Source organism: Sander vitreus, chromosome 23, assembly GCF_031162955.1.
Source record: "Sander vitreus isolate 19-12246 chromosome 23, sanVit1, whole genome shotgun sequence".
Lineage (NCBI taxonomy): Eukaryota > Metazoa > Chordata > Actinopteri > Perciformes > Percidae > Sander > Sander vitreus.
The window spans coordinates 7,268,200-7,289,982 of NC_135877.1; the positions used below are offsets into that span (position 1 = coordinate 7,268,200).

The 21,783-nt window shown below is 40.7% G+C and overlaps 2 protein-coding genes across 5 annotated transcripts in view; one reads left to right on the forward strand and one right to left on the reverse strand.

Moving 5' to 3' along the window:
• utp20 (UTP20 small subunit processome component) overlaps positions 1-11,833 on the reverse strand; it is a 28,733-nt gene extending 16,900 nt beyond the window's left edge. The window contains exons 1-22 of one of the 2 annotated variants that reach the window (XM_078281548.1): positions 11,639-11,833; positions 11,268-11,348; positions 11,085-11,151; positions 10,804-10,936; positions 10,523-10,711; positions 10,330-10,411; positions 9,832-9,969; positions 9,410-9,565; positions 9,111-9,254; positions 8,864-8,998; positions 8,625-8,702; positions 8,343-8,521; positions 8,026-8,190; positions 7,413-7,501; positions 6,689-6,794; positions 4,678-4,828; positions 4,446-4,508; positions 4,192-4,359; positions 3,993-4,069; positions 3,672-3,751; positions 2,647-2,896; positions 2,327-2,512 (exon numbers count right to left, since the gene is read on the reverse strand). In XM_078281548.1, coding sequence (XP_078137674.1) covers positions 2,327-2,512; positions 2,647-2,896; positions 3,672-3,751; positions 3,993-4,069; positions 4,192-4,359; positions 4,446-4,508; positions 4,678-4,828; positions 6,689-6,794; positions 7,413-7,501; positions 8,026-8,190; positions 8,343-8,521; positions 8,625-8,702; positions 8,864-8,998; positions 9,111-9,254; positions 9,410-9,565; positions 9,832-9,969; positions 10,330-10,411; positions 10,523-10,711; positions 10,804-10,936; positions 11,085-11,151; positions 11,268-11,348; positions 11,639-11,689 — 2,768 coding nt within the window. In that variant the 5' untranslated portion in view covers positions 11,690-11,833. Of the gene's footprint in view, positions 1-2,326; positions 2,513-2,646; positions 2,897-3,671; positions 3,752-3,992; positions 4,070-4,191; positions 4,360-4,445; positions 4,509-4,677; positions 4,829-6,688; positions 6,795-7,412; positions 7,502-8,025; positions 8,194-8,342; positions 8,522-8,624; positions 8,703-8,863; positions 8,999-9,110; positions 9,255-9,409; positions 9,566-9,831; positions 9,970-10,329; positions 10,412-10,522; positions 10,712-10,803; positions 10,937-11,084; positions 11,152-11,267; positions 11,349-11,638 lie in introns of both variants that reach the window. The other variant, XM_078281547.1, reaches the window with a different exon arrangement.
• A 1,751-nt stretch (positions 11,834-13,584) lies between these two features.
• On the forward strand, positions 13,585-19,913 carry slc5a8 (solute carrier family 5 member 8). 3 transcript variants are annotated; one of them, XM_078242901.1, is made up of 17 exons: positions 13,585-13,943; positions 14,298-14,417; positions 14,938-15,003; positions 15,089-15,140; positions 15,254-15,321; positions 15,471-15,509; positions 15,835-15,950; positions 16,333-16,473; positions 16,730-16,859; positions 17,048-17,136; positions 17,375-17,484; positions 17,586-17,653; positions 17,761-17,847; positions 18,016-18,233; positions 19,364-19,467; positions 19,550-19,638; positions 19,727-19,913. In XM_078242901.1, the coding sequence occupies exons 1-17, from the start codon at positions 13,710-13,712 to the stop codon at positions 19,844-19,846; spliced, it is 1,851 nt and encodes a 616-aa protein (XP_078099027.1). In that variant the 5' UTR covers positions 13,585-13,709; the 3' UTR covers positions 19,847-19,913. The 3 variants fall into 3 exon arrangements, with proteins under 3 accessions (XP_078099027.1, XP_078099028.1, XP_078099029.1); XM_078242902.1 differs by lacking the exon at positions 17,761-17,847; XM_078242903.1 differs by lacking the exon at positions 19,364-19,467 and having other exon boundaries at positions 19,727-19,817.
• Positions 19,914-21,783: the final 1,870 nt, after the last annotated feature.

The following is a 21,783-nucleotide window of genomic DNA, read 5'->3' on the forward strand; positions in this document are numbered from 1 at the left end:
TCTCTGCTCTGATAGCCGACAGCTGTCTGCTCTGAGCGCTGACCCCGTTACCCTCTCTCACGTACACACTAAGCACTGAGGTATTCCTTAAAGGAGCTTCCCCGGTCTTATAACCCCAAGATAGCCAGCCAGAGCTTCCAGTATTTGGCCCGAAAGTCCGAACCATCCAAAAAATGCTTTCACACTAGAAACAAACCGGACCATGGTTCAGTTTGATCTGGACCGAGACCACCTCTTTTGGTCGGACCAAATTTTGGCCGTTTAGTCTGCACCGTGGTCCGGACTTTTCTTTGCTCAGATCCTGATTTGTTTTGATTTAAATCAAAATGTTGGCAATTCCAGACTATTTATGCAGCAAAGCTTTTGAACAACTGAGGGCTATTTCACAAAACCTAGATAGCGGATTAAGCCGGGATTTCCCCGTTATCCTGGATGACTTAAGCCTTGACTCAGTTTCACGAAAGCGGACGCACCTACATTTCCATGGAGATTTATTCTGTTCAGCTAGCCTGCTCCTGGCCAGGCTAACAGCCAGGATTTATTAATCCTGGAGCCTTTTTCTGTTCACTCAGCAGTGGTTTTACCTTATTGTTATCAGCCTGCATTAAAATACAACAGGTAGATATTGCTGTTAAGTTAAATACTTTATTATTTATTAATTAATACTTTTTATTAGTTATTTTAACATTGTCACAATTTTTTTTATTATTATTCATGTGACAGTCGGTGCTGTAAAAGGACTGCTGTTTATATTGTTAAACGTTTGATGAATATATTCTGGCAGTTGTTGAGATAATTAGAAAAGGCTGATAAAGTTTCAAATGTGTTTTAAATGAAGTCAGTAATGAAGGGCAGTATATAAAGTGCTATATATGTGTTTCTATAGTGGTTCTGACAATGGTTGACTGGTCAGAGACCAATACATCTTTTTATATGTTTTTTTATTATTATTTTTTATTCTTTAACAATTAAGGATCATGTATGTTACTCTTCCATGTGCATTTTATTTGCCATTCTTAGCACACAATTTGTGTTCTCTCCAGTGAACTGGGACTATTATTTGAGAGGATTGTACAATTATAAAAACCTATCCTTACTGTACAATCCTCCCAAATTATAGTCTTAGTTCAATGGACCAGTAACTATATAGTGTAGGCTACTGTACATTCATGTAACAACAGGGAGAGGACACCTCAATGGTTTTTGACCTAATATTTTGCTGGGGGGAAATAACTGTTGAATACTCTGTTACAGTCATGTTTACAGTGCGCATTGAGTTTATCACTTCATTATCTTCATAGTTTCTACGTTTTGAAGTCCAATTTTTCAGCGTCTTTCTTTTCTATGTCCATATATACGTGGAAGCAAAGCATATTTGGGAAGAGGCAAACTTGTTATAATAAAACAGCGAGAAATTGTGTGGCAGACAACAGCGAACGGACTGAATGAAATATACATTTACGACCACTTCTCTTAACTGAAACCATTCTGCTCACTTTTAATCCAAAATATACAACTGTTAATGTGTGCAAATGATTAGTAGCCTAACTCCTTGAATGTTATATATATATATATATATATATATATATATATATATATATATATATATATATATATATATATATATATATATATAGTGGTTTCAGTTCCGAGTCGTGGTCACATAATGTCTATTTTTAGGCTACTTACACATTCAGTCGGTCCGCGATTGTTTGCAAATTTTCTCTCACTGTTTCATCACAGCGGCTGTATTTCTTACAAATAAAGTGTTTCACTTCATCAAACTTCCGTAAGAAGCTGCTGCTCACTCTGTGTAAATATATATGCACAATGCATATTCTCCATTTTAGCATCATTAAATCTGTGAAACGCACCAAGCCAGAATGCTCTGATTAGACTACGTCAAGCCTCGCTTATCAGTTATCCTGGATTTATAAATTCTGCTTTTGTGAAACAGCCCTCTGCTTAGGTTTAGACATCTTCCATTTTAAAAATTTAGCTTCTTTTATTAAATAAAAAAGTGGTTTTGTTTACAGTAGGTATCAACAAACCTATTGATATGGTAAGGGCCCTGAAACCCAGATATTGTATAACAGTATTAACAAAGGTAGTATTAAACATCTCAAGTAAACAAGATTTGAAGTGGTGCTTTTGTTTTACAGATCTGTCGATTAAATCAACTAATCAATTACCAAGAATTTCTATAATCAAGGACAGCCCTAAAAATATCATTACCTTAACAAAAGTAAGAAACCTGACTTGTGTAATAGTAAGGACTTTCACAAGGCCGGTGGAAACAACATTCAGTGTGATCCTGATGTCTTACTTTGCAGCAGCTCTCCTTGGAAGAGCCTTCCTCGGTTGTCTGCCTCCCTCCTGTGCCTCCTGCTCCTCTTCCTCTCTCTCCTCCTCTTCCTCCACAGCCATCCCAGACTCCTCTAGGGCAGCGTCACTCACCTTCCTCAAGTCCTGAGTGGGTGCCACCAGCAGGTCGGCGGGGTAAAACTCATTCCTGAAAACAAAAAATAACATCAGGCTAGATACTTCCAGACTTAAAGCATATTTGGAAAAAGATCAAATCGGGGGAATTTTTTTTGCTAAAAACCTTTTTCCTAAATACATCTCCTTAACACTCTGACCACTAACCTGATGAACCTGAGCAGCAGCGGGCTCAGCTCCCGGCTACGTGGCTCCACTCTGTCGGGAAACTCCGTCATGCAGCGCCACAGCAGGCTGCGGAAGTTAGGGAAGTCCGTCCTCTCGTTGGGGTTGGATGTCAACTTCAGCTGCTCTAGGAACAGCACCCCCATGTCTCCGCTTTCAATGACGTCGCAGCCCGGCTCGCCCTGAAGACCACACTCTTCTTCATCCTCGGCGCTCTCCTGCAATTCTTTCTCTGTGACATACAGAATCAGAATCAGCTTTATTGCCAAAAAGTAAGTTACACTTACAAGGAGTTTGCCATAAATAAACAAACATATAAGACATTAATATGAAATAAACAAATCTATACAAAATAGCTGTTTAACAAAACAAAATAAAAAGGAGGTTGAATGGTTTGAGTTCAGAATGTGCAGAAATAGTATATAGTATGTGCAATGGGCAGGTGTGTAGTCCAGATATAAACAGGGTTTCTGCAGGTTTCAACACGTCATATTTAAGACTTTTTAAGACCTTTATGAATGAAATTTAAGACCTTTTTTAGGACATAAAAGTACAAAGAAAAGTCACAAAAGTACTTGCAATGTATATACAATTACTAAAATTGAATAAAGCGACAGAGTAATAATGATCTGTACATATACAGCAAATATATATTTGGACTATCGAAAGAAAGAACTTTCGAAAGAACTTTTTTTGAAAGCAAAAGATTTGAATGAGAATTAGCATTACATGGACATAGGGGAATTTAATACCTGTTTAAAATTATTTAAGACCTAGAACAAAATTCTTTTGCGAATGTAAGACTTTCTATTTTAGACTATTTTAGACTTTTAAGACCCTGCGGAAATATATATATAGTACAGAGTGGAAGATCTACTTTAGTCAAGTTGCCCTATTTCCCCTAGCAGTTCCATACACCAACGCTGGGAGTCCCAGCATGTAGACTTTCCATGGAACTCCTGACAATATGAAGCACCAGGGTCCTGCAACACAGCAGGCAGCCTTACCAGCCAGCCCCGCCACCATCTCCAGCTGTTCATGGTAGACCCTCCAGAAGTCCTTGTTGTCCATCCCTCTGGCATGGCTCCTGAGAGGAGGAAAAAGACTCATTTAATTCCAGACTTCTTTTTTTTAACAGCAAAGCCTGTTAGCATTGTTTAGCATTCCTCATTTAAAATAGATGGGTTCAAAGGGACAATAAAATGTTTATAAATGTTCACCTTATTTGAAAAGTGCGCGACCGACAAAAAGTAAATGACTCAATGAATCCAAACAGCTTGTTTGTTTATGTCAGCTGAATTTATTTGCCGGGATCCTTTTATACTCACACGAGAAGTTCAATGACCGCGTCCCACAGTGGCCTGAAGTTGACAAACAGCATTGCAATGAGGTAACGCAGAGGCACCTGAAGGAAAAATGAGCATGTCTTACATTTACACACAGAAGAATAGATGAACACTATCGTGGCGTTGCTATTTTCCATGAAAAGAAGAAAAAAGAACAGCCAGGAAGTGCTTGTGTCTGTACCTGCTGGAAGGTGCCGGGCGGCCCCTGAGGCAGACTGCGCTGCACCAGGTCGTGTCTCAGCTTCCGGAGGTGAAGCAGCTTGTCTCTGTAGTCCTGCACCGAAGCCGGCACCAGCTCCGCCTGCAGGCAAACTGCAAACACTGGCTGCACGTCCACATTCTCCTCACCCTGCACAGAGCGGCAGCCACTCGCGCAAATAAGTAAATGAGCTCATTGTTTTTCTATATATGAGTTTTATAAGAATGTGGTCGTACCTCAGTCTGTGGAGGGAGCTCTGCCTCAAACTGAGAGAGAATCCTTAGAGTCAGCAGGCGGATCTGAGAGAGAAAACAATTCCATCATTGGTGGCAAAAATATCAACATATTTATATTATTCCTTGGATATTCTCTCGACGGCTCACAGGTACTAATGGTGCTTTAATGACAAACACAAACTCTTGTGTTTAAATGATCTTCCAGTCTGCTGCCCGTGCCTGCAAAATGTACCTTGGAGATGTTGGAGGAGAGGTTGGTGTGCAGTATCTGGTGGAGCTCCAGCAGTGCACTGTGGGACAGGTGCTCTGAAACGCCACTGAGTGACAGGCGTGTGTAGTACAGGTCTCCTAGCAGCAAGGCCGACAGGTCAGTGGGAAACCTCCTGTAACCGTAATGAACATGGCGGTTATGAGTGTAACCCTTCAGTGGAAGTGAGAAAGACGGAAAGCGAGAAAAGCAGAAAAACACATGTACTTCTTTACAAATGAAATAAATGAATGACTGACTGACATGTGATATGCATTCTTTTTTAGAAAAATGTCTCATGATTTATTGTCTCTAGAAGTGTGTTACTCAACTTTTGTTTTTATTAAAGTGTGACAAAGTGGGGGAGATTCCACGCACTCACCACTTGTCCCTTGGTGCTTGTGTACATTTGTCCACATTTATTGCATACATTGCTTTAGTTATTTACATATGGTATTTGATTTCAGTTTGCTTTGATGTTATCATTGCTTCTGCATAACATTTCAGGACTTACTACCACGGGTTTGTTTGTGTTAAAATGATTACATTCTTACATCAAGCACTGGTTTACAGCAAACACACATTTACAGTTTAGATTTATTAAGGTGTAGGTTTGAACAGTTAATTGATTGTTTCTGCATACTCACTTTTCTTTGTTCCTTTGTCTGGTCACCATGCAGTAAAATGTTTGGGGAGGAGCCCCCGATCATTTCTGGTGTGTTTGATGATGTCATTACTGACATCACGGGTCAGAACCAAGGGATGGTTTCCTGCGTCTAGTGATTTGTCATGCGTTTGGTTTATGCATTTGAGGGGTGATTGGAGGAAGTTGCATACCTCAGAAAAGTGTTCCTTATCTGTGTAACATAAGTACAAACTGTCTAGCTTTGTTCAGAGTGTGGTAATGTGCAAAATGGGTGCACTCAGGGTGATAGTGGTGCGGTCCAGGGCTGATTGAGAGCCCTGTAAAAGCAGGTGGTATTTTTGGCTGCGAGAGAGGGGGGGACGAGCCGTGCTGCCATCAAAACGTGCGTTGTTTATTTGGTTGAGTAGTTTTGTTATTTTGCGCAAGTGGTTCTTTTGAAAGTTTCAAGTTTCTTTGTATTTTTTATTTAAATTGTCCTCATTTATCATCTACACTGCTTGGAATTTAAGAAGTCGGCCATCCAATCATTTTGACACTCTGGCTCTGCTACACCACATAAAGCAGTCCTTCCAGAAAAATGTGGAGTTTTTTTGTGATTGTTGCGGGCAGAAACTAACGTTTTTTTTAAAAATGCGATGGAATATGCGGGATATTTATGCAATTTTATGCGATGAAATTGCGGGAACTTGCAAAAACTGCGGTTTCATCATGGCTTCATCGCGGGGTTTGCAGCTTTTCGATGATGTTCACGTCGCGTAATTATGTCACTTCATAACGTTACCGTGGCAACAGGGGAAAATGGTTGCTCTTGTGTAAAGTAAACGCAACATTTTTCAACTTTCTGCTAAGATATATGGGACTTCTTTTGCAACGTAAATGCGGGGATTATGAAATCATGCAAGCCCTGCATATTTTGCGCGGAAATCGGCAATTTATGTGGCGAAAGTGCGGCGTATTTGAAAAAAAATGCAGCAACCGCATAAATATGCAGACTTTGGCTGATTATGCATTGAATTATGCGATTACATAATCGCGTTTTTTTTCTGGAGGTACTGATAAAAACGGAAAAGAAAATCGCAATTATCAATACTATCGAATCGCAATACTTTTACAATCGTAGTAAATGAAAATTGCAATACAAATCAACTCGGCACCCATGTATCAAGCATATCGCCCCAGCCCTACTCCCCGTTGTGATAAATAGAGACATTCAGCAACAGAAAGACGTTTTTCACATAAGACATAGAGGTATGGATGTGTTTTATATCAGTAAGTTGTAGCTTCCTTTCTATTTATCCAGTCAATACCAACCTGACACATACATTATTAAGCCACACGTGCAGTAGTTACCGTAGTATTGAGTTGATCTTGTCCACAGTGACCAGTGAGAGAAGCTGGGCAGAGCCGTCCAGAGTGAGGAGGCAGCTCAGGGCCTGTCTGGCTACAAACAGACCAGCTGGAGGGGGACAGAAGGGCTTTAGTCAGTCTCGAGGACAGCAAAATGTACGTACATACTAAATGGACCACTCAATCTTGGCTCCGTTTTCACACTCATTGGGTCAATCTGTCACTCCGAAGAGAAACAGATTTGAAGGGACCCTTTTTTTTATTATTATAAGGAATTCAATCACTTAATTCACTTAAATACATGTTTTTGTTTGTGGTTGAAGTTTTTGCCACTTTTAAAGTGGAAATTTATGGAGCTGCAACTTTTTTTCTGCAGTCCAAATGTCCTACTGACTAACTCGGAAAACCTAAACACATTCAATTTACAATATGAAGTGAAGAAAAGAAAAGAAAATCGTCGAGTTTGAAAAGCTGTTGCCAGAAAAAAATTATTAACTAATATGATTATTTAATAATCAAAATCCTCATTCATTCATATATATATATATATATATATACATATACACATACATACACACACATTTTCTTTTGATTTACTAATCGATAAACCACTCATTTGAACCCCTAATAAATCACAGCCTTTTTAGTTGCTATGAACATTTTTGCCATTTAGGCTTCTAACTCTTTTTATTCACTGTGAACATAAAGAAAACGATAAACCACAAACCTTTTCCCAGTTTCTCTGTCTCAATCTCACACAGGAGGTGGTTTAAGTAAGCCGTCACAGTGGGAACAACACTAGCTGGAGCAATGGGCCTGAAAAATAAAAAATAAATAATATATACAGTAGATCCTTATAATAAAAAGAATATATCAGCAATGCATGGAGGAAGCAAGGGTCACCTGTTCACAGTAACAGTCCAGGCTCCTGTCGAAATATAAGATTGACTTTCCCTATCAACATCCAAATACGTTTTATTATTTCCTATTTTGTTACCATTGTTTTTTTAATAAGGCAAAGATTTTTAGGTTACAGTTGATGTGGAGAGGAAACACTCTAAACCACCAACGAATGCAACAACTATGAGACCCAAGCTGTAGAACAGATTTTGCTATCTTTTTACAATGTGATCCATTATTAAAAATTGGCTGATACATTTTATTTTTTCCACAGAATGCATCAACTTCCCTAACTGTCCCTGTCTGTAAAAACATCTTTAAAAAAAAAGAAACTGACTGAGCCGTGTGTGTGTGTGTGTGTGTGTGTGTGTGTGTGTGTGTGTGTGTGTGTGTGTCTGTGTGTCTGTGTGTCTGTGTGAGAGAGAGAGTGTGTGAGAGACCTGAGGTGTGGCAGAAGCACCAGGGCAGCCCAAGGCAGTGACAGGTCCGAGATGGACTGGTTCTGCTCCTCAGGAAATTGGATCAGCGACAGCACCAGCTCTGGCACCGCAGGCTGCTCTGATGTTGCATTGCTGGCCTCACCTGCATCCTTACTGCTGAACACACTGCTGGAGGAGGAAAACATATTTACATCCTGGAAAATAATACATTCAAATATACATTGAGAGGGGATTCAGGATAACTGCAGAAATCAGACAACCAAATACTTATTCGGGCTGTTTTTTAATGTTAATCTGTGTATGCTACAGTATCTCACCCTGTGGTCTGTCCGGTGAAGAGCAGTGGGTAGGTTTCAAAGGCCATGGAGCCGTCTGTGGGGGGCGGGGCTTTGGCGAGGATCAGACTGACCAGTGCATCCAGGCCACAATGGCGAGACAGGGGATCGCTGCAGCCAAACAACCCAGCGGTGAAGCGCAACAGGCTGGGGAGGAAGAGCTGGAGGAGAGGGAGGGAGAGAAAATTAAGTGTCAAGAGAGTTCTAGGGAACCAGAAACGCGCTGCATAAAATACCGCATATATCACTCTAGTGACGACTCACCTGTTCAAACTGTTTCATGGTGAACATCTCCTTGGTGAACTCCAGTATCGCATCTTGCCCCACTGTGCTGCCAAACACCTTGTAAAGATGACAGATGTCACATGAAGGCACAAGTATACACACACAAACCTCTCCTCACACATTAATATCCTTACCGACATCCTGCACTTGTAAGACAAACTCTCAAAACATACAGACAAATCTCATTCTTTTGTTTCCCGTTTAGCTCAAACACACACCTTTTGGACCGTCTCCTGGATGAGTGCTTTGGGCAGGGTGACGTTCTCCCCGAGGAGCAGAGAGGAGGTGATCTGGAGGAGTAGACGGGAACAAGAAGCCGACAGAGACGAGCTCTGAATCAGCCGCAACACCGTCTGTAGGCGCGAGAAAATAAGACGATGAAAACGTGCAGCAAAAAGACGCCTTTTAGACTTTGAAGGGGACAACGTTTTTTTTTTGGTATGTAACGAAATCTCAGTAACTTGCCTGGCAGACAGCCTCTGGCTTGGTGATCTTTACTCCGTCCTTGTGGGACACCAGGGTGTGGAGAATGAACAGCAGCCTCTCCAGCTGCTCGGCTGCCTCTTGTCCTTTCTCCTCCCCAACACCCAGAACCTCCACCACACTGACCTGTACATGGGGACACAACACCATCAGACACAAAGAAGTCCTTGAAGGGTGGAGAAACGACTGATGATGATTACTCTATGCCATGCCTTTTAGATCTAAGTGTCTGGGGAAGGGGGGTTTGAATACTCTGATGGAAAGTAAAAAATCTCACCCACCTGTAAGGACTCCCACAAAACCAGGAAGTGTTCTCTGTCAATGTGATTGGCTGCAGCCTGGGCCATGTGATCCAAAGCGTCCCTAACGGTGTCCCACGGCAGAGAGGCTCCTGGGTTGGTTGAGGGTCCGAGCTTACGCAAAGCTACAGGGAGAGCCTGGTGGGATGGGTAAAGAGGAAAAAAAGAACATTCAGGATCACTGTGTCTATTATTATACAGCTTTGTTCAGTCCTCAATTCAATGACATTTACACATTACAAGGTTGTATTGCTTAGCAACAGACTTCAATTGTATTGATTTTAACTCTACCTAACTGGCAACACATAACTTTGTGCTAGACAACTTTAAAATGAAAACTCTGTCCATCACGGAGTGGGGATTCTGCGTGCAACATCACCCACTCCTTGGGAAAAGAAACTCACATTTGCAGCGCAGGAGTGAAACATGTTTCGGACTCCTTTGCACATTTCGAACAGCAGTTGACCTGCTCCCTCCGCCTTGTCGGGGTGCTGCTGCAGGTCTGAGAACACATGACTCAGCAGAGCATCAAGATCTGGAACCTGTGTGACAAAATGAGACAGCATTGAAAACAAAAGTTACCGTGTGACACAAAAATGACCTATAATACGAAATTGAACTTTAAAGCACAAGAAAAGAAAAACACAGCTCTTCAGATTAGCTTTCCACATACAATAGTCTTACATTTCTCACCTGATAGTTACTGGTTTTATTGTTTTTAATTGCTTCCAATAGGCTTGTTTTATGTGTTGGTTTTATTGCTCATCTGTCTTTAATGTGATATATGTGCTGTTTTTTACTGTAAAGTGTTTTTGAGTACAATGAAAAGCGCTATATAAGTCAAATGTATTATTATTATTATCAGTTTATGTTTGACATCTGCTCACATGCAAAGAACTCACCTTTCTCATCAGAAAAGAGAAGCTCTCTGCTGCAAACTTGCGGATGTGCTCTTTCTTGTGCTCCAACAGTGTGCTGTATAAACTGTGTGGTGAAAAGAAGTAAAAATAGGCGAGTGCTACAACAATCCATCACGTTATAAACAGATTCACTTGCAAAGCATCCACAGAGTCTGACTCCATCTTATTTTCTCACCTGTAGATGCTGGTCATGTCCTTCACCATGAGCCTCCACAGGTACTTGTAGAGGTAGGAGAGACAGGTGAAAGCCCACTCCAGGACCTCTGTGTCCTTGGTGTCCAGCAGTGAGGTGATCAGAATGAAGAAGTCGGGGAAGTGGGGGTAGAAGTCAGTCTGCAGGTCTCTGGCCAGCTGCACCACCAGACTGGAGAAAGGAGGAGAGGAGAGATGCCGCTAGAACATCACCTTCTAATTCAACAACAATTCCGTCCCTCTAGTAAACACAAGACAACTTACTCCAGCAGTGGCTGGTAGGCCAGACTGTTCTTGACAGCCAGGTGCGTTTTCAGACTCTCCAATATGGACTTCTGATGGAAAACCAGCATGTTGAAAGACTGGCTCTGGTTTGAAACCTCTTTCAAAAATGTAGCTGTGAAGGAAAGGCATTTATTTTTTTTACATTGGGTACATAACACAGCATCTTTCCTCAGGTTTAGTAGTAGATACGTTAAGCTGTCTTTGTTCCTACAAGTGATAAAATAACAAATGATGTGGTATTGATTATATTTTATACATACTGAAATGCTCGGTCAAGTTGAGGTCTCTCCATTTTGTCAGTCCTTCAGAAAAGTATGTTTCTACTTCCTGCGTAAGGTGCAAACAAGTCATTACTAATCACATGCAAACCATATAAACACTGAGAAGCTCACTATATCAATTGGAGGAACCATTATGTTGCCAAAACTACCGACTGTACAAACCTCTGCATAAGACCCAGTCCTGTCAATGCGATGGATGACATCAATGTTAACATTGGCAAGTCTTTCGGCAAAAGTGAGAAACTGAAAGAGACACGTCAGAAGTTATTATCTGCTAGAGCTGGGAGATAACCAATCCAACAACTGTTCTCTAGGGATTTTAGGTCAAATAGCATATTTTTCACAAGTTATTTAACTGTGCTATCTAAGTGAATTTAACAATGACCCCCTTTGACTTGCTTGGTCATAATTAGAAAATAAAATATGTGTTTGACAAACTGTTAATACACTACTACGGTTGTGTTTTATCTCCACTACAGCCCTGCGCCTCATTAACGTTAGCATCATGCTGCAGTACATGTCTGGACTCTCACCCTGTAGGTGTTCTCAGATTTGTGATACGAAGACTTGGATTTAATCTTCATATTTGCCTTGTTCCTTGATACGTGACGTTAATTAATTGTATTCCAAAGGTCGTCGTGAGATTTAAATGACTCATTAAAACTACAATTGGTTTCTTCTTTTGGCTACAACTGTTTACACACACGCCGACACCAGGGAGCAGCCATGCTGAACTATGCATTGTGGGAAATTTTTACTCCGCGTGGTGGACGAAGAGAAGAGAGGAAGCGAGAGAGAGAGAGAGAGCTATCCTGCCCTCACTTCCGTCTTCGTTTGAGGCTTCGCGCCTCCCAGCTTCTAACCCGCTTCCAACTTGTGTACTTCTCTTCAATGCATGACAAAGGAAAACGCCAAGAGACTCTTTTATTTGTTGGACTTACATTCCCTACTTGACTAAAAAAAAGACCCCCAGTATCTCTTTTTTTTTTCTTTATTTGTTATGTTTTGCTGTATATAGTCTCAAACACTTTTTTTTGACAAATGTACAAACGCATTGTGCCTTGATTGTTTGTATCACTATTATACAATAAAGAATAAAAAAAATAAAAAAAAAGCTTCCAACTTGTGTGCCTGATCGCATTGGGGCGATTGGACAGATGTCTGTCTCAATTTACCCTGCAGAGATCTGAGGAGCAGTCAACCATGGTCCCCAGACTAGAGAACAGACTAGAAACTTTTAATCTGTTCACTCAACAGAGTTGACTGAAAATGCATACACAGTACCCTATCTGTAGGATCAGTGGTGTAATCTAATGTATTGTAGTGGTTATAATGTACTGTATATAAATGTTGGCCAGAATCTGCATTTGGGGGAGGGGGGGCCATATCATAGTGGGGGGTCAGGGTGTCCTCCCCCAGGGAAGTTTTGAGCATCAACGACTTCATTTCCTGTATTCGGATACACTTTTATACGGTGGAAATACCTTTATTTTGCCTATGTGAAGAAGAAAGAACACAGATGACTTCAAAATATATCAAAAATATAATGGAAAGTATGTTGTTGCATGTCATTGGGCATTTTAAAGTGGGTATATGGAAATCTTGCAGGTTTCTTAGTGGGTATACAGCGTAGGCCGATACCTGCGTATCACGTAGACTACACCACTGTGTATTATTCAGGCATGGCCTTCCTTTGAATACAAAAATCTGTATTACGTCACAAAGACATAAAAAAAATCTAGAACCTGAAGTCACACATCAAAGGCCCTTGGCTGTCACTAAATTATCTCTGACTGGTGCAGCAAATGAAGACGTCCCTGTGCTCGGACTTTTAAAAGCGGTAGTTACATGTGGCTCAAGATCATGCAGAAGGCCAAATTCACCACACACAAAACACTCACATCATACACCCACTCCGACCAATGGTGTAACTCGATCACTCAGGGACTCCAGTGAATCCAGTTTTGCATTTATAATGCTGGCCCTCGCCCTGGGGGACCCTGGGTCGGGTCCAGCCAAAAATGCTGATTAGGCTACTGCTTGTCCCAGGTCAGTGTGACCCAGCAAAACCTGATTAATGGGATCAACATTGAATACCACACAAGGGCTTAAACACCTGTAGAAAAAAACAAATGTTCTGACAAGAAAATATTTCTTAAATAATAAAGAAAAAAAGAAAAATAAAGACTCTGATAACACCCCCCCTCCCCCACACCCCCTCAAAAAAATGTCTAAAATATTTTTAGGTTTAATCTGTGGTCAGGTGAACAATTCATTCTCCTCACCTGTTGACTGTACCTGTCTGGAATGCTATCTCTCTCTCTCTCTTTCACACACACACACACACACACACACACACACACACACACACACACACACACACACACACACACACACACACACACACACACACACACACACACACACACAAAAGGTTTCGGTCTGTGGTCCTGCTCTCAGCTCAGTGTTGAGTGAGACGGTGATGTCTCAGGACTTCCATTCATCCATAGATGATATGGTTTTCCACTTTGAGTGCAAAACACATGGAGCAGTTTGAACAACGTTCTGAAAAGTTTTACTAGTTTGGGTGTGACTTCCACCAAAATGTCAGGGCACTCCCTAGTCGCCGGCTCCTTTTTGGTAGCAGACTATGTGGTGTTTGCTGTCATGCTCCTGGTGTCGGCTGCCGTCGGGGTCTACTACGCCTGGGCGGACAGGAGCCAGCGAAGCTCGGGGGACTTCCTAATGGGGGGTCGAAGACTGACTGCCCTGCCTGTCTCCCTGTCCCTGACCGCCAGCTTCATGTCAGCCATCACAGTGCTGTCCAACCCAGCCGAGGTAAGATACAGCATATTCCCAAGGGACAAATTAAAAAAAGTGACAGCATGTATTTTTTTGTGCAAGAAAACTTTTTTAGTGGGTTTAGATGCATCACTTTCCCATTGCAGTTTCCCTGATTTTCCTAGTGAATCAGATGCATAATGGTCGAGACAATGAGACATACATTTATGAGCTGTTATGAGGGTTGTTCATCATCACACTAATGCAATTATAAAGGGGAACTCATGGATACAGAATTGCAAATTGTTCTTAGAACAAAATGGGAAAACTTGAAAAAGTCTTTCAAGTATTCTTAGATAACTTTTTAAAAATCGAAGAAAACATACACATTAATATTATTATTATCTGTAGGTATACCGCTACGGAGCCAATATAGGATTTTATGGTCTGGCCTATGTCATGACGATGGTGGTCACATCTGAGATCTTTCTCCCAGTCTTTTACAGGCTGGCCATCACCAGCACGTATGAGGTGAGTGTGCTTTGGTTTTTAGATAAGCACTTGTGTGGCTATTCTCTTCTGTTTTATTCTGTTCTAGTCACAAAGTCATGATGAAATATGTCATATGATTTGTTTACATGTAAAACATAAGAAACTGACCGAGATATTGGACAGGTAGTGGTAAAGCACAATACACAATTCTACCAGTGAAAGGACAAAGTGTGTTTTTGTTCAGATTCTTTGTCAATTTTCTGGTTTCTGTATTACAGTATTGTAATATTTGGGCAGCAAGTTAAGGTGATATAGAAGCGGTCCAGGAGTGGACATGAACAATGGTGGACATGGATAGTAAAAGTCAAATCAAACATTGCTCGAAAGATCTAAAGTAAGGGGGAGTAAAATGGGTCATTACTTCTGTGTAAATCAGGGCCAGTGGTCAATTTGTGATAGTAGAGTATGATAACTTCTTGAATTCTCGTGTCAAAAATGTCCAATTTGTCTTTCCGATACTGACCTTATGTATTGTCTGCCCTTTTCTGTGTTTGCTAAGTATTTGGAGCTGCGTTTCAGCAGAGCGACCCGTCTGCTGGGAACTGTGCTCTTTATTGTTCAGACAGTGAGTAAGAAGCCAGTCAACACATAATGACAGGGCTTTGACCTCCGAGCTGTAGTCATTGGGGTCTGTATTATTTCTCTCACAGATCCTCTACACTGGAATAGTCATTTATGCCCCAGCTCTTGCTTTAAACCAAGGTATGCTGTTTTGAATCCGCTCAGTCATGAAACATTCCTGCACGAGGGCACTTAAAGCTGCTTGGTTTGGCTCCGTTGAGTATGTCTGAACCCCCCCCCCCCCTTCTCTGCAGTCACTGGGATGGATCTGTGGGGTGCAGTTATTTCCACTGGTGTGGTCTGTACCTTTTACTGCACAATGGTATGTAACTCAAAACGTTCTGTTGTGAACAAAATTAAATTGTAATAAACTTCTCAGATTTTGTGGCAGATGTTTTCCTTTATTCTTTGAATTCCAGGATTATAATATACAGTAAACAGAACACCTGTTTTTGGTCTGCATTGTTACAGGGTGGTCTGAAGGCGGTGGTGTGGACAGATGTGTTTCAGGTAGGGCTCTGGATTGAAAAAACAACCACTAATGTAATCTGTCAGATCTGACCAAGTCAGGGATTACTGTGCATGTGTCATACCTTTTTGTGGTTGCTGGTGACAACCATGTTTACTAGCAGCTGTAGGCCAGTGCAGCAAGAATGTGATCTCCGCTTAAACAAAAAATGAAAAAGTCATTACCAAATTTCATTCTAAACACCTTGGCTCATCTTTTGGATTAATGCATTACAGTTAATATATTATCCATGAACAATATTTGAAGTACTAGGATGAAAAAAGCAAGGAAGAAGCGACCTAAAATGATGAAAATGTTCCCCATCAGCTTGGCGTCATGCTTGCAGGCTTCCTGTCTGTCATCATCAGGTCCGTGGTCGTTCAAGGTGGAGTCCTCCCCATCATTTCGGATTCAAAACAGGGAGGGAGACTCAACTTTTGGGAGTGAGTATGTTTTAGAATATTTAGTTGAATGGCTCTATTTAAAGGAGGGAAGAGATTAAACATTTAACAGAAGAGGTACAGGAAGTACAGTAATTTTGAGACTGAGAAACACGTATGAGTAACAATCTGCTGTGTTCATGGAGCTGAAACATCCATTTGTCTGTTTCTCTCCATGGTGCTGAAACGTTTAATCCCAAACTGTGTCATCTAAAATCTACATTTCTGCACAAAATACACCATAACAGGCTGCATTAATGAATTTAGATGAGACAAAATGTGTTCAAGGAGCCTTAGCAGCTCTCAATGTCCCATAAACTACGGGTGTTCAGGCGATTTGTAGCAACCTCCAAAGTCCGTAAATGTCTTTTTCTGTTTCACCTAGCTTTGACACAAACCCTCTGAGGAGACACACTTTTTGGACCATAACCATTGGAGGGACATTTGTCTGGCTCAGTATCTATGGGATCAACCAGGCCCAGGTTCAGAGATACATCTCCTGCAAGAGCATCACTCATGCCAGACTGTGAGTTCTGATTTATACAGAGAGACATTTACTGAGACACGCGATAGGGTATACATCTTGGCCATATTGGCTCTTTTCATTGTCTGTTGGTATATTTTTTTTATATTTCTGTGGGAAACAATCTCGATAAACCTCAAGTGTACCACTGCTCATTCATCAACCATACAGGGATTAGTGCACAGTAGAAGAGATAAATAAAGTTTTTACATGTTTTTATGTGTTTTACTACCCAATGTGTGATTCTTCCTTTTTCCAGATCTCTGTACATCAATCTGCTCGGCTTGTGGTCCATCTTGTTATGCTCAGTGTTTGCAGGAATGGGCCTTTTCTCAGTCTATAAGAACTGCGACCCATGGACAGCTGGACGGGTTACTGCTCCTGACCAGGTACAATGTAGAGTAACTACGATTGAACTGGGATTTAAACATATAAACATTGTTTTTGTTTGTTGAGATCCATTTTCTGTTCCTCACTCACCTAGATGTACAGTATATATACTGTATATATGTATGTATGCATTGTGAGACTCCAACTCTCCTGATTACATTTATCCAGTGTCACCCTTCCTTTGTAGTTGATGCCCTATTTAGTGATGGACATCCTGGGAGACTATCCTGGCCTTCCTGGACTGTTTGTTGCTGCTGCATATAGTGGATCTCTCAGGTTAATGAAGTTCTTAAAGTAATTTCACCCAACAGATCCAAATCACACATGGAGAATTTGTCTGATTCACCCTATAATTAATTGAATTTCTCTGATATCAACTCATGTATTGTACTAAAAATTTAGAAGATTTACCTGTCAAAAAGTGATTTTTTTTGGATCCATATATGTAAGGTATTTGTGCAATTGTTCTTCTTTGACTGAAGTGTGTGTGATTTTGATGCTATATTAACCCCAGCACAGTGTCATCCAGCATCAATGCACTGGCTGCAGTGACAGTGGAGGACCTGATCAAACCGTACACTAACATATCTGAGAAACATCTGTCCTGGATCGCAAAAGGACTGAGTGAGTGGATTGTCCTCATGTACTGTATTTGAGTTGAATGAGTCATCTGTTAGGTGGTTATTGAGGATTAAATCTCCTATCTTCCCTCATGTTATTTGCAGGTCTCATATATGGGGTTTTATGCATTGGAATGGCTGGACTGGCTTCACTCCTGGGAGGCATCTTGCAGGTAGAGTGGATCTGTTTGGTAGATCTTATAAAAGTCAGACTCTGTCTGGGGTTTTTATGATTTATTATAGGAATGAAACCTGCAACTTAATGTGCGTCTTTATACAGGCAGCCATCAGTATATTTGGCATCATTGGAGGTCCTTTACTTGGTGTGTTTACGTTGGGTATCCTCTGTCCATTTGCCAACTCCAAAGTAAGCCGGTCCTCATTTAACTGTAGTTTTTTTGTTGTTATTGTGATTCCAGTTATGCAAGCTACTATTAAAAAGGAACATTAATCCAGGGATAATAAATTGCCATTTATACCTGCTTCTTCAAAAAAAGGACATTTGACTATTTCCTGTGAATAAAATGTCTTCTAGGGAGCATTGTCAGGTCTTGTGTCGGGGTTGGTGGTGGCTCTGTGGGTGGGCATCGGAGCCCAGATATACCCCCCATCCCCTGAGATGAGCCGACCTCTGTCACTGACCATTGAGGGATGTAACTTCACTACAACAGACAGCCTCAACTGGACCTCCACTGCTCTACCAACACAGTCAGCCTCCATCAGCACAGCCCCAGTACACAGCACTGATGGCAAGTAAGTGTGCAACTGGCTGTGATTGATTATTGGTTAGAGATTATTTGCCATATTTAGTGTCCGCAGTTGAGCTAAGGGTAATGCCTGCCTAAGAACATTGGGCCTCATTCACCAACCGTTCTTACGAAGAAATGTGTTCTTAAACACCACTTACGCACTTTTTACAAAGATTCTGACATTCACTAATGTTTTCTTATCTTGGATTTGTTCCAAACAATTTGCTCCAAATAATTGGTTACTGCAATTTATTTAATTCTACAGTTGTTTACAATGATAGTATTGTACTGTAACGTAGGCCTATTTCTGATCATTTGTTGGAATAGTCATAGTAATCATAGTATGCAAAGAAACACTAAGGTAAATAGAACGCGGCACAACCTCGCAGTAGCCCGAGTTCAAAATCCAACATGGCTGCCCCCTGTATCAACAGTTGTGAAAAGCTGCAGTAACATAAAGTTATAAGCACTTCTGTCTTATTTGTGTCACTAAATCAGTCGTTCACACAGGCATGTTCAACTGCTATCTGTGGACATGTTGTTACGCTGTTTGCATGCACAAAAAACGGCGTAATGCGTTGTTATCAACTGGTATTGCTAACAATAGCTAACCGGGCTAGAGCTAATGAAAACAATGAAAATCCGACTTTTTAAACAGAACGCATTCAACTCTGGTATGACGTCATTCCCAGCTCCGGCTTCCGAGTTCCGAGGTAAATAGAACGCGGCATTACTTAAGTACTGAGATTCAGTACTTCCGCCACCACTGTAACGTACAAGTCACCTGCGACAATTATCTCTTGAACGCAGTCTCCTACTTCCCAGGAGGTGCACAAGCAGTGTCATGTCCTTATATATGGGAATTTGCGGGGCGTTTTCCTATGCTAATTAGGAACAACTGGCACGCGCTTTCAATTACGAAGACGTGGGATTCATCAAGCCTAACAACACAGGTGCGAACAATTCTGCTGTTTAAGAACACGTCATGAATCTGACGTAGACTTTTCTTAAGGACTTTCTTAAGAACATTTTTAAGAGAAAACTTAGTAAGATATTGGTGAATGAGGTCCATTGTGATAGTAAGACGTAAGTGCAAGATATCACTCCTTCTGCACTATTTTCTCCCACCTCCAGGCCTCTGCTGGCAGATAACTGGTACTCTCTGTCCTACCTTTACTTCAGTCCTGTTGGAACCATCATAGCTATCAGTGTGGGCCTGTTAGTCAGCCTGTTTACAGGTAAATAACATATTTTGTTGCATCATTTACATAATAAAGTAGTTTTTGATGTGCTCTTGTGTGTTCTTAATGTGCATTTCAGGAGGCTGGAAGCTGAAGGTGGAATCAAAGCTTACATTAATGAAAGAAGACACAACACTTTATCACCTGTTCCAGTTTTGTAAAGACAGAGTAAGTGCTGCAGCGTGAAACAATATCACATGGTATCAACTGTTAACAGCTGCTGACTTTGTGCTCTGTGCTCTTTTCTTTTTTTGAGGTCATGAGACGAACAGGAAAGCTTGACCTGACAAGAGACAGAGGGGAGAGAACTGGCAGCACTAATCCTGCTTTCTGTGACGTAGAGCTGGACTCAACAAAAAGCAGCATTACCTCATGAAATGCAACTGTTTGTTACATAATTACTGGTATACTACAAGAAATGTCAATAAAGGAGTAGAATTACAGAAAAAAAAGTCTGTGTGGAGTTTCCCTGTGTTTGCGTACGTTTCCAAATGCATTAGGTTCATCTTAATTGTACGTATGTATAAATATGTGCATGATTCTGTCAATGTGTGTTAGCACTGTGTGAAGAACTGTCTACCTCTTACAGTCACTGCGCATTTGAAATATAAATAGTAGATGAATGGATTGATTTATTTTTGTTCTACATCACTTCATAGGCCATTCAATATATTTGAACCAATGTTTACAAATGCATGCAGAAACACAGTATAATTTACTGTATTAGACAACAGTCACATTTAGAAAATAAATGGTGTCAAGGCTGCTTCACTGCTCTTTATTATTATTTCGCAGCAGGCATAAAGCATAAAAGCATAGATACATATATAAAAAGCACACAAAATACACAGCAAATTACAGCATGGCATACAGTAGATAAATTATCATCAAGAAAGACATATCACCGTATCGTCAACAACAAGAAGCTACGATTACAGTGTGTACTGTTACTGTCAGCCTTCCATTGTCATCATCATCATCACAAATGTGAATATAATCTCTTCCTAACAGGTCCCTTTGTTTCTGATCCAGCCTGCTGAATGATGTTTTCTTTAAACAATAACCTTTATAAACGTGTTCAAACGTGTTTCACCAGCTGAATGCTTTCAGTTACAAATTAGTTTTTATTCGAACCTTAATTGTTTAGTATTATAATCGTTACTTGTTAACTGAAACATCCCAGGTCTGTAGGCCAATCTTCATGGACTGGCTCACATGATTTGATGTACAATAACACCCTAACAGCCTTTTATATTGTATATTTTACTGTCTATTTTATTTCCCTGCCAAGTCTCTGGAGCAGAGCAACTGTGCTCCTTATTATCCTGACAGTAAGTACATGTAAGAAGCCAGTCAACACATGACAGCGCTCTTTGAACTGTGGATCAAATCCACAGAAATCTGACCTGAGTTTTTTTATTTTTTATGTCTGTATTATTTCTCTCTGTCTGTCACAGATCCTCTACACTGGAATCATCATTTTTTCCCCAGCCCTAGCTTAAAACCAGGGTATGCTGGTTTCAGTCAAGTAAACATCACTACATGAGGACGCTTGCTTGGTTTTCTCAGGTAAGTGACTGTTGTCTGATGTACCCCACTGTTACTTTCAACAGTAACTGGTATAGTAGTATAGTACTATAGTATAGTATAGTATAGTATAGTATAGTAACTGAGAGGTGCAGTCATTTTAATGTATTGTATTTTGTACATTTTACTGCACTGTTTTAAGTTGAAGATAAAGCTGCCATATACACATACATTATTTCACAAGGGTTGACTTACAGTATATGGGATTTTAAAAGCAAATACCCAAACTGGTGCAGCTATATACTGTATACACAGCAGCTGTAGGCCACCACAGCAAGAACAGTATCACTACTGACAGGAAATGCGAGAAATCATTACATTTTAACCCAAAGTTGCTGATGTTTTAAAATAATACAGTATCCCTTAAATAATCCATATGATGATTGTGTAGGTGCAACACATTGGACAAATTTAAACCAAACTTAACACCAAAATGATGGCAAATGTGGTAACCAAATCCAAATGACGTGTCTATGTGTCTGTTGGTAACCCTAACCTCTGTCACTGACCACAGGCTCTAAGTGGTCACTACAGAAAGCCTCGGCCGAACCACAGCCCCAGGACAGAAAAGTGATGGCAAGTAAGTGTATGACTGTTTGTGATGAATGATTGACTCATACATTATTATTGTGAGAGCAAGTGTGTGTGAAGTGTAAAATCAATTGGAACAAAAAAGGCTACTGGTTTGACATTACTTGCAATAGTTGGCATAAAAAGAGGGGAAGT